Consider the following 16,325-nt stretch of genomic DNA (forward strand, 5'->3'; position numbering starts at 1 on the left):
TTCTGCATTTGGCTGTATGTCCTAGGGCTTTGGAGTTGAGTCTCTCTCAGTATCTAGTGATACCTAAGCTTGTAACCCTAGAACTGTTGTTTATACCAACTGTGCTGTGAATGCAAGATCTGAAAAACACTGTTATGGTGGCAGATGCTCATTGTTTGTCATCTCATTGTTCTTCAGATCTGAGAGAGAAATCATTAGGAGGAAGAAAGAGGAAGACTTTTACTTCCAGGACTTAAATCTCCTTCACTAGTAAGGAAGGATGAACATGGACAGTCTTTTTTCCAGATTTATCTTTCCTTCTCTTCCTCTTAAAACTCCTACAAGATCACCAAACAGATTCTTCAAATTTTTTATGACTTAGCAATGGTACCAGAGGATGCAGTCTCTGGTAAGACCCGTAGCAGTCCCAAAGCCAGATACACAGTTAGGAAAGGATATAGAAAGAATTTGAAGATGTGAACTGACCACATTTATGTCATCTAGGGAAATGTCTACACTGCACACCAATGCTGGTGGCATGTAGGGTACATGTAGATACTGGCTGCAAGGAAAAGTAGGCTCCATGTAGCTACTTGTATCAGTGAAAGGCTCTAGCAGTGGGAAGGCAATGGGGAAAGACTCTGAAAACTCCCTGCAATGAGGAATGGCTCCAGATAAAAATGGCAGTGTAGATGGGGAAAGCACTGCTTAGTCATGTGGAAAGCTTATCTTTACTCACCAAACCTAAAGAATAGGTTACAAACCATAGTTAATAATTCCGCAATTTGACATTTGAGTGCTTTCAGAACTCTTGGGTGAATGCCATCTGGTCCTGATGACTTGTTACTGTTAAGTTTATCAATTAATTCCAAAACCTCCTCTAATGACACTTCAGTCTGTGACAAGTCCTCAGATTTGTCACCTATGAGGGACGGGTCAGGTTTGGGAATCTCCCTAACATCCTCAGCTGTGAAGACTGAAGCAAATAATTCATTTAGTTTCTCCGCAATGACTTTATCATCTTTAAGTGCTCCTTTTGTATCTCTATCATCCAGGGGCACCACTGGTTGGTTAGCAGGTTTCCTGCTTCTGATGTACTTAAAAAAAACATTTTATTACTACCTTTTTAGTTTTTGGCTAGCTGTTCTTCAAATTCCTTTTTGGCTTTTCCGCCCCTTCTGCACTTGCAAAAATGTAAGTGCGGGTGAGTCAGAACTCAGGTGGTCGCAAGTTGGGGGCCTTCTGCATTCTTTTTCTAGGCATAATCTTCAAGTCAGAGACAACTCTTTCATCTTGACCTCGTTTCCCAACCCTCTTTGGAGTGTGTTGCACAAGACAAAAACCTGATAGCTTCCCATTGCTAAAATAGCCTTCTCCCTGGAATCTTTTATTGTTCTTCGAGTGCTCGTTCACATTGATTCCAATCAGGTGTATGCATAGCGTGTTCACGAGCATTGGAAACTTTTTTCCCTAATGGCATTTGTAGGGTCAGCTGTGGAGACCCCTAGAATGGCATCACTATATCAGTGCATATATACCACTGCCGACCCTAGCCCTACCTCAGTTCCTTCTTGCCAACTGGGGCACTGTTGGAACTTTTAGCTATCTTGCCTAGGCAAGCTTCTAGTCCCTATCACTCAATAGTTGATTATCTTGTTTCTCATATCTGTGTTTTCTTGAAAGAAGTTATACTAGGAGTGGGCAGCTGCCAACAAAGATTTAGCCCCTTGGGGCTCCAGGGCGTGCCTAATGCCCCAGCATTAGTTGTGCACCATGTGCAAATGACCTGTGCCCAGCAGTGATCTGCATGGCACATGTCTTTGATGCTTAGGAAGAGAACATTGCACTGAGAAGTGTAAAATCTGCAGGGTTTTAAGCCCTGCATGAGGAAGGACCAGGAATACTGGTTCCATGAACACCTTCTGGAGGCAGCACTGAGACCTTTCCAGAGGAAGAAAACAGCATAGTGTGTGAGCTTGGTCTGTGTGTGAGATGATGCCGAAGGCAGGTGCCACGAAAGACTCTTGGTGCTGAGTCTGCCAGCATAGAAAGCACGAGGCCCCGATGCACCAGTTGATCTCGCTAATGCAGCATGGTCATAAAGAGTTAGATCGCCCGATTAGACACAACCTGGCATGACACAGGTAGGCCTCTATGCGCGAGGCCCAGAACTTGTCATCAACACTGACTCTGGGAAGTGATGCCATCATGGGGATGTAGGAGTCCAGTGCAGGTGCTGAACTTCCCGTTGATGCCAGATACCTATGAGGCTGTGTGGGACCTCATAGAAATATCAGAGACTGAGGTGTCTATGGTGTGGGTCAAGCCACTGGCATTGCTGAGACCGCACCAGTTGAGAGGCAAGCCAGCCTGTGACACCCTTAATCTTTGGAGTGGCACCAAGGCAGGTCCACCTCATCATCATTAGAAGGTTCACCATCTCTGGCACAGCACATCCTATCACATATGGCACTGAACACTTCACTGGAATCCCTGGCATGGGGCACATGCAACAGGCGTGGAGATTCGTCATGACGAGTCAGCACTGAGCATGCCCTGCCCCTCGGTGTCGAGGTCCTGCTTCCTGTCCCAGACCAGGCCCAGAGGCGGATGGCACGCTTGAGGTCCTGCCCCTCCTGGCACTGTTCCGGGACACCAAGGGCCTCCAGCCACATGGCACCAGCATCATAGGTGCCACCATGGTTCTCACCATCAGAGTCTGAGTCCAACGCAGTGTTGATACATTCCCACAGGAATCGCAGCAACAGAAGGGACCATGATCCTCCAGCACTGTGGCTGCCCCCCATCACTAGCCCTTTTAGAAGCCCTGGGCATATCACCAGTCCCAGGGTGCACCCAGATTCTCAAGATTGGTGGTTTCGACCAGCTACCAATCTCGGTCTCCCAGAGACAGATGGCACTTGAGGGCACCCTCTGTCACAGTGTCACAACCTCTCAGTGGGGATATCCCAAGAACAGAGGCCCCATCAAACAGAGTCTTCGGTGGACCTGCTACCACCCCAAGTTTCTTCATCATCGTCCCTGGATGAAGCAGTGGCAGGAACTTCCATGGGTGAGCCTTCTACAGTTGACCGAAGGGTGTACCAAGAGCTTTTTCACTGGGTGGCCGAGAACACGAATCTCCCTATGGAGGAGATACAGGAGTAGGAAAACCCTGTGGTGGACATCTTGTCACAGGAGGGTCCATTGATGGTGGCCTTGCCAATCATAAAGAAAATCCAATCTAATTACAACACCTTGTGGCAGACCCCCACCTCAATACCGCCTACAGCATAAGGGATAGAGAGGAGGTACTTCATTCCTTCCAAAGGGTGAGTTCCTTTTCTCATACCCCCACCTCTCCTCTCTCTTGGTGTCAGCCGTCATCAAGAGGGAGTGACAAGCTCAGCAAGCGCCAGTGCCCAAAGCCAAGGAGGCAAAGAAACTCAACCTCTTTGGCAGAAAGGTCTATGTAGCAGGGGGCCTGCAATTGAGGGTTACAAACCAACAGGCAATCCTCAGTTGGTACACATTTAAATTCTGGGAGGCGCTCTCCAGATATAAAGAACTCCTTCCCACAGATGCATGGCAGGAGTTCAGAGCCTTGGCAGCGGTGGAGTGTATCACAGCTAGATACAGCTTCCTGCAGGCAGCTCTGGACTTGGCAGTGAGAATGCTCTCAACATAGGCTGGCATGGTTGCAAGCTTCAGGTCTGCCTCTAGAAGTCCAACAAACTCTGCAGGACCTCCTGTTTGAGGGCTGGAGCTTGTTTTCCAAGCAGATGAACTCTAAGCTCCACTCACTAGAGGATTCAAAGACCCCTGCTACCTAGAGGCGCCCCTTTAGACCCCAGCCTCATCCACAGAGGTTTGCTCCTAGACAACGTCAAGAGCAGCCATGTAAGTGCAACAGAAACAATGGGAGGAGAACCCCAAATCAACAATCTAATCGGGGAATAGCTCCTCAAAGGCTCCTCCAGGGCCCAAGCAGGGCTTTTCAAGGTGTGCCCAAGTACAGGGTACCAGTTTCCCCACATCCTTTCCCTTTATTCTCAGCCAGTCTCTCCTTTCGGTAACCGGGATTTCCTGTTAATATAGTTAGCTCTGGTTGTGAAATTAATTCATTCATATTTTCCATTACTAGCCTTCCTACCCACACTACTGGGTTCTCTCCCTGCCTCCTTCGGGTTCGACTTATTAAGTCATTCATTTCTATTCGGGATCTTTCCCTTGATTCCATAGTGGCTACAGGTGGAAGTCCTCCCCTCTGTTTATATATTATTTGTGTTATCGGATGAGCTTTGACCAAATCATCTCCAGCATCAATCTTTTCTCCTATCTCCTTTTCACATTTACATTCCCCTGTGCATATTCCTTCCGTTAGCATATCCCATGGATATACACCTCCTTTTAATACTTTTTTCCTTTCTTCCTTTTGATTTTCCTCTATGACTGATTCAGGATAAGGAGGGGGTGGGGCTGTTGGTTTTATTATATCTTTTTTCCCATTATTTCCCTTTTTCTCTCTCTCCTGAGTTTCTTTTTTTAATAAGGCTTGTAGGGTATTTACTGTGCCTTCTAATTTAGTTATTGTATTTCCGGCTTTTTTCAACCAGTGCCAAAGTACACGGACCCCTTTATTTGGATCCCATTTGTCGGCAGTTAATTTTTTCTTTTCTCTAGCATATCTTATAAGGTCCTCTAGTACCTCTCCCATCAACTTGTCAGTTGTTTGACTTGGCAATTTTAATATTTCTGGGGTACCCCCATTTCGATACGGATCTGTCGTATTGGCTGTTCTTTCTAATATATTTTGCAGTTTTTTATAATCTGTTTCTTTAGATGGGGTTTTTTGTGTTACATCTGGTAATGGTACTTTGCAATCTTTTAACTCCCATTTCACTAGATCATTATTAGCTATTAAACATCTCAACCCTGAACATGTTACATGTAGGGTATATGTATGATTTTCTTCCCCTATTGCTAGAACTGCTCCTATTTTGAGCATGTTTTCTTCACTCTCATCCTGATTATGATATAACCAGTGGTTGAGAGGTCCTATACCTTCTGTTTTGTTTAACCCATCAAAAGGGCATCCTCTGCTCTCATCAAATCTTGTTCGTGACGCCATTTCGGTAACCGGGTTTGGTTCTTTAAAGGATTTGAAACCACAGAGAGAGGAATACTTCTTTTTAGGGTTAAACAAAGATTATTTATTTTTTCTATTTACTTTATAATTAATTTTCCATTTAAATCAATTCATTATTTTTGATTCTTTTAAGACAATATAATATACAAAGAAAAAGTAGAAAAACAGTACAGTTAAAAATAACAAGAAATAATAACTTCTCCTACTGATATACCCTCCTGAGTTACCTTTAAGAAATTTATGGAGTTAACAGTTATATAATACTCACGATAAGAAAGATAGAAGCATTGCTTAGATTCAGGAGATATTCTTTTCTTTATGTTTTTCCTTTCTTTGGATTTTTCGTTGCAACTTACGACCGGTATTCGTTCCCCTTTCGGAGCTTATTTGTTCCCCTTTCGGAGCTTATGGACGGGTTGCGAATCCGAAAAGCCAGGTCTGATCAACCAGGGCTCCCTCCCCGGCGCTGAATCTCGCTGCCGTACATAAGCTCCGAAAGGGGAACAAATAAGCTCCGAAAGGGGAACGAATACCGGTCGTAAGTTGCAACGAAAAAGCCAAAGAAAGGAAAAACATAAAGAAAAGAATATCTCCTGAATCTAAGCAATGCTTCTATCTTTCTTAACGTGAGTATTATATAACTGTTAACTCCATAAATTTCTTAAAGGTAACTCAGGAGGGTATATCAGTAGGAGAAGTTATTATTTCTTGTTATTTTTAACTGTACTGTTTTTCTACTTTTTCTTTGTATATTATATTGTCTTAAAAGAATAAAAAATAATGAATTGATTTAAATGGAAAATTAATTATAAAGTAAATAGAAAAAATAAATAATCTTTGTTTAACCCTAAAAAGAAGTATTCCTCTCTCTGTGGTTTCAAATCCTTTAAAGAACCAAACCCGGTTACCGAAATCTCCCACTTCTACCGTGCATTACTTCAGACCATTGGGTCCTCCGCATAGTTGGAGTGAGAAACTACAATTCTGCTCCCTACTGACTTTCCATCCCTCTTCCCTGTCCCTCTTCACGAGCATCTCCTAAGACAGGAGGTCCAGTTGCTCCCCACCCTGGGGGCAATCCAGGAGGTCCCCCTAAGGGTAAGGGGCAATGGGATTCTATTCCCATTATTTCCTAATCCTGAAGGCAAAAGGAGGTCTGAGATTCATTCAAGACCTGAGAAACCTCAACCGCTACATGCAGGAAATGAAGTTCTGTATGGTCTGCCTAGCCATCATCATTCCATGTCTGGATCCGGGTGACCTATACGTGAAGGATGCTTTTTTCCTGTATTGATCCTCCTGACCCACACGTGTTACTTCAGATTCACAGTATCACATGAACATTATCAGTTTGCAGTGCTCTTCTTCAGCCTGTCAACTGCCCCCCGAGTTTTCACCAAGTACATGTCGGTGGTGGCAACTTTCCTGTGGAAGAGGGGTGTTCAGGTGTTTCTCTACTGGACGGCTGGCTACTGAAAGGGAGCTCCCAGAAACAGCTTCTTACACACACAGAACTGATTCTCTGGGAACCTCCTCAACGAAGAGAAATCAGTGCTAATTCATTGGGGTGACTCTAAATGCGATTCAGGGACGAGCCATCCTTCTAGAAGCCCAGTTTCAGGTGATAAGGGACATGGTATCCTCCCTCACCCAGTGCCCCACCACAACAGTGAGGATGTGCCTCAATTTATTGGGTCACTTGGCATCATGCTGCCACATGATCAGATATGTCCAGCTGTACCTCAGATCCCTTCAGGGGTGGCTTGCCTCAGTCTACAGACCAATGTGGGACAGCCTGAACATGGTGGTGTCCATTCAACCAGGTATGATATCCTCCTTGAGATGGTGGTCACACCCACTCAGTCTGGGTGAGAGAGTAGCTTTCGCCCTGCTGACGCCTACACTCCGATCAGATCTTGGGTGGAGAGCCCACTTAGGAAACCTAAGGACTCAGGGTGTGTGGTCCCCTGCAGACTTGGCTCTTCACATAAGGCCTGCTGAGTATTCTGCCCACAGATGGAGAGTCGTTGCATGTCGGAATGTACAAACAATGTAATCACGATGTTTTATGTAAACAAGCAAGGGGGAAGCATGGTCATCTTGCATTTCTCTCAAAGCCCAGAGCCTTTAGCACTTTTGTACAAGGCACAGGATCTACCTGGAGCCCCAGTACCTCTTGGGCTTGCAGAACATGCTTGCAGCCACCCTCAGCAGAACCTTCATGGTCCACAAGTGGTCTGTCAGAATAGATGTATTACACTCAATTTTCCACAGGTGGTGGTGGGGGGTGTCTCTCCATCAACACCTGTTTGCCACATGGGAGGACAAGAAGTGCAAGGACTTCTGTTTATTCCAGAATTTCTGTCCGAGCTCCATGGCAGATGCATTTGCGATTCATTGAGGAGGGGGATAGCTATAGTATGCATTCCCCCCGGTCTCCTTGATTCACTGGGTCCTGCTCAAGGCATGCAGGAACAAAGCGTGCCTGATCCTACAGCATTGGTTCTCCTCCCACCTCACTTTGTCAGTGGAAGCCCCAATAGCTCTTTCCCTGTACCCAGACCTCCTCAAGCAACACCAACAGCATCTCAGTCACTCGGACCTGCATTCACTCCACCTGATGGAGTGGAAGCTAGATAGCTCAATCCATTAGACCTTCAGTGCTCAGCTCAGGTACAGGAGATTCTTTGGGGAAGCAGAAAGCCTTCCACTAGGGCAGCATACTTAGCTAAATGGAGGAGGTTTTCCTCCTGGTGCACAGAACGGGATGTTTTCCCCTGGGTGGGCATCTATTTCGGTGGTACTGGACTACTTGTTACACTTTTGAAACAGGGCCTAGCATCCTCCTCTGTTAAGGACCACTTAGTTGCTGTGTCTGCTTTTGGCCCAGGCTGCTCCCAACATTCTCTTTTCAGGATGGTAACCCATTTTAGGAAGGGTCTGAACAGGTTGTATCTATATTCTCACCCACCTATATCCACATAGAACATTAACTTGTGACTCAATAAACTTATGTGGCCTCTCTTTGAACCAGTGGTGGCCATCATGTTGGCGAGAAGGGTGTCTGAATTATGTACTCATTCCTTGGAATCAGGGCTGGCTCGAGCCATTCCTGCTCCCTGGGCAGCAGGCTCTGCCCCTGGGCTTGTGGTGCATGCATGGCCTCGCCCCCTGCTGTGCTGCCTACCTTACAGCTGCAATCAGGCGTGCTCCCAACCTTGGGGCGTGGCACCTGATGGCAGCTCAAAGGGGCGCCGCACAGCCAGGTGTGCGGCACCCCTTACAGCTGCCATCAGGCGCCCCTGTAGATTGGCACCCCGGGCAGCTGCCCGGCTAGCCCCCCCCTTAATCCGGCCCTGCCAGCAAGGAGGAACAGAAGGAGTGGTAGGGTCTGCAGTAGTATGTATGTGCTGATATAGCAGTGCCACTCTAGGGTTCTCCACTGCCAACCCTATAGGAGCTTCTAGGGGAAAAATTTCCAATGCTTGTGCACACAGCGTGAGTACACCTGATTGGAATGGATGTGAACAACACATCTTGAAGAACACCAGTTATTAGAACAGGTAACAGTCTTTTCTACATTCCCCTTTCTATTAAAAACTATCCTACGTCAAAATGGAATCCCAGTACAAGGTGGTATGATCACATATCTTATTAGTCCAATCACCTTTGGACTTCCAGAACAAACAAGACTGTTTACAAGTCATTAAGTTGATCACCAAGTCATTCAGGCTTCTGGAGTATTAGTAATGGCTCTCATTAGCAAATTTAAAATTATAAACACTCTCATAATTCATATTTCTAATTTTACGTACAAGAATGATCCATGCACCAAAATAGGTTATACAGAAGATTGTAACATAAACATTGGAAAGTTACATGAGGCATTTTGTTGGAAGCATCTTCATTTTGCATATTGTATTCATAAGCCAGTTTTTGTAAAGCATGGGAGGAGGCTGTCACATTGCCCTTTGAGGGTAGTATTCTTTTAGATAACAGATAAACAATTAGACAAATGAAAACACCATGTCTACTGCTCATTTATTAGTAGGTGGGGAGGGGGTCTCCTATTATTATAGAGAGGCCCCCCAACCTAGTGCTTTTCATTGCCAGAGACAGTTTTATCCTCAATTGTTGACGTGTGTTTCATCTCAGAGATGTCAGCAACATTATCAGACTACATTTCCTTCACAATACCCGCATATAAAGAAATCATTCATACTGAGTTGAAATAACCTGCTGCTTTTTCTTCACGGAATACGTGAACTTAGATGTGATATGAAGATTGAGAGTCATGTACCAACATGCAAGATTTTTTCCCCGATCTTTTAGTTAAAGATATAACTCATTTTATTAGCAATTGGAGGCTCATTATATTGTACAAATGGGTCTAAGATTTAAAAGGGCCATGTAATACAATTTGAAACACTGCCTCCTTTCAGATCCTTCATCTTCCATTTTCAGAGAAACGTCTCACAAAGTAACTCTTCTGTCAGAAATTCGCAAATTTCTTCTAATTGGAGCAGTAAAGGGAGATAGCCAAGGATCTATGGGGTTAAGGTTTTTATTCAAGCTATTCCTAGGTGTGGAAAAAAGATATGAATTTCCATCCAATCTTAGATTTAATGAATTTGAACAAGTTCATCTGGAAATTTCAGATTCTATGATTTTCTTATTTTCTAATATGGATTGGTTTGTAGCTCTTAATGTAAGAGGTGTGCATTTCTGTATTTCTGTTTGGCCAAATTATTGGAAATTTCTCTGTTCCGTTGTAGCAGTCTTCAAGTCACTATTCCTCAGGGCATTTTAGATTCTTTGAGGTGGGGGAAAAATAGAACCAATATTTTTAAGGGGTCCTATTTAGTTCTTCTTTGCTTTTTTTTTTTTACAGTAATGGCTGATTAATTGAACAATGGATTGGGAACTCCTTGGGCATCTCAGGAAAAAATAGGCACATAAATGTTTTAGAATTGAAGGCTATTTCCCTGGCTCTCAGCTCTTTTCTTTCTTGTGAAAAGGGGAAGATTGAACAGATGGTGATGGACAATACAATAGCCGTGTATTATGTCAACATGCAAGGACATACCCTATTCTGCTGTGGGCAAGGCGGTTAGTCTGTGACAGTGGTCCCCCAAATTTTGAGGATCACACACCCCTCTTATCCTTGTCTGTGTCCCCAGCTGAGAGCAGGAATGCAGCTTTGGTAGAGAATGGAGATGGGTGAGGGGGCTGCAGCTGGGAATGATTCTGGAGCCAGGAGTGGGGCTAGAACTTAGAATGGAGATGAGCATGGAGCCACAGTTGGGCTACATCCGTGGTCCCCAACACGGTGCCCGCAGGGGCACTTGCATGCGCCCGCCAGGTGGTCGGGGCTGGCCTGGCCCCGGGCACATGGCGCGGCGCTTGCGGGGAGCGTTGGCCCCGGGCGCGCGGCGCTTGTGGGGAGCATCGGCCCCGGGCGCGCGGTGCTTGCGGGGGGGAGGGGGAAGCGCCGGCCCCGGGCGCGCAGCGCTTGCGGGGGGGGCCCCGGCCCCGGGCGTGTGGCTATGGGGGGCCCCGGCCCCGGGCGCGTGGCTATGGTGGGGGGCCGCCCCCGGGCAAGCGGCTATGGGGGGGCTGCCCCCGGGCGCGCAAGTGTCCCCGCCCCCTGGCGCCCGGCGGGCGAACGGCCACGCCCCCTGGCGCCCGACAACCTCAAAAGGTTGGGGACCACTGGGCTACATTGTGAGCTTAAGCTCAGCTCTAGCTGAGTTCATCGCACCTTCAGGCCGTGCCCAGCCTCGGCCTTGGGCTGGGAACGGAGCTGTAGCCAGGACCTGAGGCTGTAGTTGGATCTGGGAGCAGAACTGCAGCTAGGTTGCAGTGAGGGTCAAAGGTCAGGCTGCAGTGGGGCTGTGATAGTTACCAACAGCCAGACTCCTGACTGTGTGAAAAGCTGAGCTGAAGCTGGGGACAGGGCGAAGTGTGGGGCCGGGAGCCAGAGCCCTGGATGTGGGCAGGATTGGTGCACAGGTGGGAGTGGCACTCCCTGTGGAGACTGGCATGGGCCCATTGCGCCCCCTGCAGTTTGGGGACTTGGTCTAAGGGATTGGTGCATTCTTCATATGAGGAGAGGTTAAAGCAACTAGGACTTTTCAGTTTAGAAAAGAGGAGACTGAGGGGGGATATGATAGAGTGGTGTGGAGAGGGCGGATAAAGAAAAGTTATTTATTAGTTCCCATAATAGAAGAACTAGAGGACACCAAATGAAATTAATGGGTAGCAGGTTTAAAACTAATAAAAAAAGTTCTTCTTCACACAGCGTGTAGTCAACCTGTGGAACTCCTTGCCAGAGGAGGCTGTGAAGGCTAGGACTATAACAGAGTTTAAAGAGACGCTAGATAATTTCCTGGAGGTTAGGTCCATAAAAGGCTATTAGCCAGGGGATAGAATTGGTGTCCCTGGCCTCTGTTTGTCAGAGGCTGGAGAGGGATGGCAGGAGACAAATCACTTGATCATTGTCTTCAGTCCACCCTCTCTGGGGTACCTGGTGCTGGCCACTGTCGGCAGACAGGATACTGGGCTAGAAGGACTTTTGGTCTGACCCAGTACAGCCGTTCTTATGTTCTTATGTTCATGATGTCTATCCAGTGGCCCTTCATTTAGCAGGAGAGAGCAATGTGTGTTGGCAGATCACCTCAGCAGAGACCTTTCTCATATGTGTGTGAAGTAACCGAAGGACCAGGTGGCATAGAGATTTTCTCCAGCTGCGATTTACCTGGTACTGACCTGTTTGAGATCAGCTTCAACAAAAAGTGTCATCTTCTATTTTGTTCCAGAGCAGAAAAGGAGAGTCAGTTTATTTCAGATGTTTCTTAATGTTTTGGGCTGAGGACCCTCTATACGCTTCTATTTTCCATTAATTGAGAAGGTGGTGAGGAAGATAGATCAGGCAAAGATGATCCTGATTTCATCAGCTTGGCTGAGACAGCAGTGGCACATGCACCTGTGTCAGCTGTTGGACAGAGTCTGCAAACAGCTTGTTGTTCCCAAACTTGCTGCTGCTGCTGCATAATTTTTATTCATATCCTCAGTGTCTCCATTCCTGGTCATTTGGGCTTTGATAAATGTAGAACTATCTTCCTTGTTAGTTCATAATGTATTACTTAATTCTAGTAAGCAAGTGGTGAAAGCAATGTTAATACTTGAAATGATCTAGTTTTGTTTCTTGGTTGCAAGGAATAGCTGTCCACTAGTTACAGCTTGTATCCAGTGTATATTGGAGTATTTGATGCATTTAAAGTCTGAGTGGTTATCTAATCCTTCTTTGAGTTCAGTTGATGTCTCTTTCAGCTAATTTTTAGTGAATGGTAGATCATCATTTGTGCATGGTATAAGGAGTTATCTAGCTTGTATCCTCTTTTAGAGATCCCGTGTCAGTATGGGAACTTAATTTAGTTTTCTTTATGCTTATGAAGCTGCATTTTAGGAGTTATCTCGCTTGTATCCTCTTTTAGAGATCCCGTGTCAGCATGGGAACTTAATTTAGTTTTCTCTATGCTTACGAAGCTGCCTTTTGTACCCTTGGCAAACTCTGCTTGCCTTTTTTTTTTTTGGTCTTTCTTAAACTGTGTTTATTGTTATTATAACATCATTGAGAAGAATGAGTAAATTACATATCTTGATACAAAGGTTCTTGTTAAAAAAAAGGGGGGGGAGTGGTTCTTATGCTTAAGCCCAGGTTTTTACTGAAAATAATATGAGTTTCAGATCAATCAGATAATTAAGTTACTGGTATTTTTTCAAAGCTGCTTCATAATAAAGGCTAATCTGTGTGCAGGTTGGACCTCCCTTGTCTAGCATCCTTGGGACCTGATTGGTCCCGGATGAGGGATGTTACTGTACCAGGGAAGTCATTTTTGTACCCCTGTCACCAGCTGCCCCTCACCCAGCTGCTGGCCTCTCAGTCAGCTCCCCACATCCTGCTGGCCCAGCTACCCTGCCTACCCGCTGGGCAGCCGTCGCTGCTGTGGCTCCACCAGGTAGCCCGGTGTTGGGACTCCAGCCAGCCACATGCACTGTGCACTGGGACTCTGGACAGCTGTGTGCTGGTGCTCCCTGGGCAGCCTCACATGCACGGTGCGCCAGGGCTTCCAGCCTTGCTGGGCAGCCACACACTGGGGTTCCCAAACTCTCTCAACAGTCCCATTGCCACGTGCTGGGTGGCCCCATGTCAGGTGCCGGTGGGCAGCTCGCTGTCCTGCTGACCTCGCAGGGATCTTTACTGCTGGCCCTCCACCAGGACTCTCTGGTCCTGCAACATCTATGCTGGACCATAGACATTGCTGGACCAGAGAATCCTGGTTAAGAGAGTTTCAACTTGTGTAGTATACTTTAGATGAGGGATACTCAACTTTGGAAGCCCCCGGGGGCCACAATGATACTCTCAGCACATGCTGAGGTTCACAACTTAAGTGTGGTGGCATAGACATGCAAATATATATGCAAATATATGAAATAGCTTCTTTCATACTAACGGGCATGAATACAAAGATTAAGTATTAAGCCATGGCGCCAGACCCAAACATGGCCAGTGTGAGCCAGTCAGCACCTTTCAGGCTCTGCCCACAAGACTAAGCAGCCAGCACTTCCCACAATGCCTTGGCACTCCTGGCACCTCCTCCCTGGAGGTTAGAAATGCCAACAGCCTGTACCTTTCTGTTCCAGCCAGCCCATCTGCTTGCGTCTTTCAATGCTCACCTCACCTGGGAGATGCCTTGCTGTTGTGGAGCATGTTCCCAGTGCAGGCCACATTCAAATGATCCTTCCTGTGGTCTGTGTTTTGAGCCCCATGTAAATCCAAACTGAACTGCAGGCAGCAAACAAATGGGCCTTGGGTCACATGCCTAGATCCAAGCTCTTCATGGACAGAGCCTCCTCTGTGGAATGCAAAGCAGCCTCTGTCCACAGGGAGAATGCAAAGCAGGCTCCCCTGTCTCCCCCTCTGCCGCCCCTGTGATAGAGGAAGCAGTGTGTAGGGGAGGGGAGGCAGCACTTCAGAGCCAATGTTGGCAGGAATCAGGTTTTAAGGCAGCTCCCCCCAGCACTGGCTTCTGTCTCGCCCTCCCACCTTTGTCGGAGGCAGCAAGGGGGGGCAGGCAGGTCCATGAAGCTGATACACGTGGGAAGCTGACTTGAACACTTTCTGTCAGAGGCAACAGTGCAAGGGTGGGGAGATCCAGTGCCCTTGGGGAGCTGGCTTCTCATGGGCACTGGCTCCTGCTCCTCCCTGTCCTTCCCCATGCTGCCTCTGTGTTGATAAACCTAGGCTTATTGGTTAATTGTATAGTCGACTACACGTTGACATCCCTAGAATATACAGAATCACTTAAAGAAGAAACAAAGATTACTTGTAACTGGAATTCCTGAGATGACTCAGTGTTCTCACATTCCATTCATCTTCCCCTATTTCTTGGAGTTCTATTTTGGTTTCTCTCAGTTAAGGTAGAAAGAACTGAGGCAGTAGAGAGCTCAGTGCCTCCTTATATTGTGTTTCCCTTAGTCAGTGTTTGAAGATGATGAGGAAAGGGATAGGAGGGGGCACACTTGGAAAGGGTTCTGCCATTAGGCTGCACTGGTTTACCCATAAATGTGAAATATACAGACTCATTGCAAAGAGTTCCATTTATATGTAAATAACCTTCATTTTAGCATTTCCTGCCATGTTGTGTTCAGATATGCAACCTTAAGGTAACAATAACATTTTTTGCATTAGACCACGGCTACTCAACTTTGGAAGCTCCTGGGGCCACGAGATACTCACAGCACATGCTGAGGGCTGCAACTTAAGTGTGGTTGCATATACATGCAAATATATATGCAAATAGTTTATTTCACACTGATGGGCATGAATACAAAGTACTTTCCACAATGCCCCGGTGCTCCCGGGACTACCTTCCTGGGGACTAGAAATGCCGACACCCTGTACCCGCCTGTTCCAGCCAGCCAGCCCGCCTGCTTGCGTCTTTCAATATTTACCCCACCTGGGAGACACCTCGCCGTTGTGGCATGTGTTCTGAGTGGATGCCATGTTCAAAGGATCCCACCCGCAGGCCACTTGTTGAGCCCCATGTAAACCCAACCCACACCACAGGACACAAACAAACAGGCTACAGGCCGCGTTCGGTCTGCGGGCCATGTGTTGAGTAGCATTAGACATTCATTTAAATGTTTAATCTGTAATATATAATCTCTTGATTTGACTTGATTTGTGGTATGTTTTCTGTTGCTTGAAGAGAGCATTTGTTTTTATTATAAAGGAGGAGAGAAGTCAAACCAAATCAGAAAAGAGAGAGAACTGAACAAAATTCTAAAGAGCCCAGAAGTAAGAAGTTGAGATCATCTCAGTCTATGAAAAAAACCCAGAAAGGTAAAATAAAGTTTTAAACTGTGTATATGCTGAAATATTAAATGTAAATGTTGAGTTTTTAATCCTATCAAAGTGATAGTTATATTTATGTTTCTGGATTTCAATGGCTCACAAATGAGATTTTCAGAAGAAAGAGAAAGGAGGATGAATTACTAATGAAGTAAGAGCCTCCAGAGAAATACATTATTAGAAGGAAGACCTGTTCAAACAAAAGGGAATCTGCATTCCAAAAAGAGTGCTAAAGTGTTTGATTCTGTGTGGCTCTGGGATTCTAAGCTTTTTGGTAACTAAGAAAATCTTTTTGACATCATAGATATGGAGATAATGTATTTAACTTCAAACTGATGAAGTTCTGCTTTGTAGAGAAAAAATCCCTTTTACTGAAGTATTTGCCTTATTGTGTGTGTGTGTGTGAGAGAGAGAGAGAGAGAGAGAGAGAAAGAGAAAGAGAAAGAGAGAGAGAAGTTTATTTTGTAGTAAATATAGCATTGTAAAGCATATTAAAGTAGTGCATAAAATCAAGATAAATTAATTGTTTTTAAATGGCTGTTTCATTTCAGATCAAGTTTCCTCAGAAGTTTCAAGTGATTTTGATAATGGTAAATTATTTAAACGATTTCCTAAATATTTTAACTAAAAATTTGTATGGTGTTTTCAATTGATTTGTCCTTGTTTTCAGTTCTATTCATCAGCAGTTTTGGACTTCTGATACAATTATTTGAAATATTGTTTATGCAGAACTGTAGGAAGAGAAGCAAGCAAGCAACAAAAAAAATTGATTTAAATCAT

The 16,325-nt window shown here is 45.6% G+C and overlaps 1 protein-coding gene across 1 annotated transcript in view; it reads left to right on the top strand.

Annotated features, from left to right (window-relative positions):
- The window catches only part of LOC102462381 (protein FRA10AC1 homolog), a 94,618-nt gene that overhangs the window by 66,199 nt on the left and 12,094 nt on the right, over positions 1-16,325 (top strand). The window contains exons 11-12 of the mRNA XM_075935153.2: positions 15,427-15,536; positions 16,097-16,135. Of these exons, the coding sequence (XP_075791268.1) occupies positions 15,427-15,536; positions 16,097-16,135 (149 nt within the window). The remainder of the gene's footprint in view (positions 1-15,426; positions 15,537-16,096; positions 16,136-16,325) is intronic.

This window comes from Pelodiscus sinensis, chromosome 8 (genome assembly GCF_052426305.1).
Source record: "Pelodiscus sinensis isolate ZL-2025 chromosome 8, ASM5242630v1, whole genome shotgun sequence".
NCBI classification, from domain to species: domain Eukaryota; kingdom Metazoa; phylum Chordata; order Testudines; family Trionychidae; genus Pelodiscus; species Pelodiscus sinensis.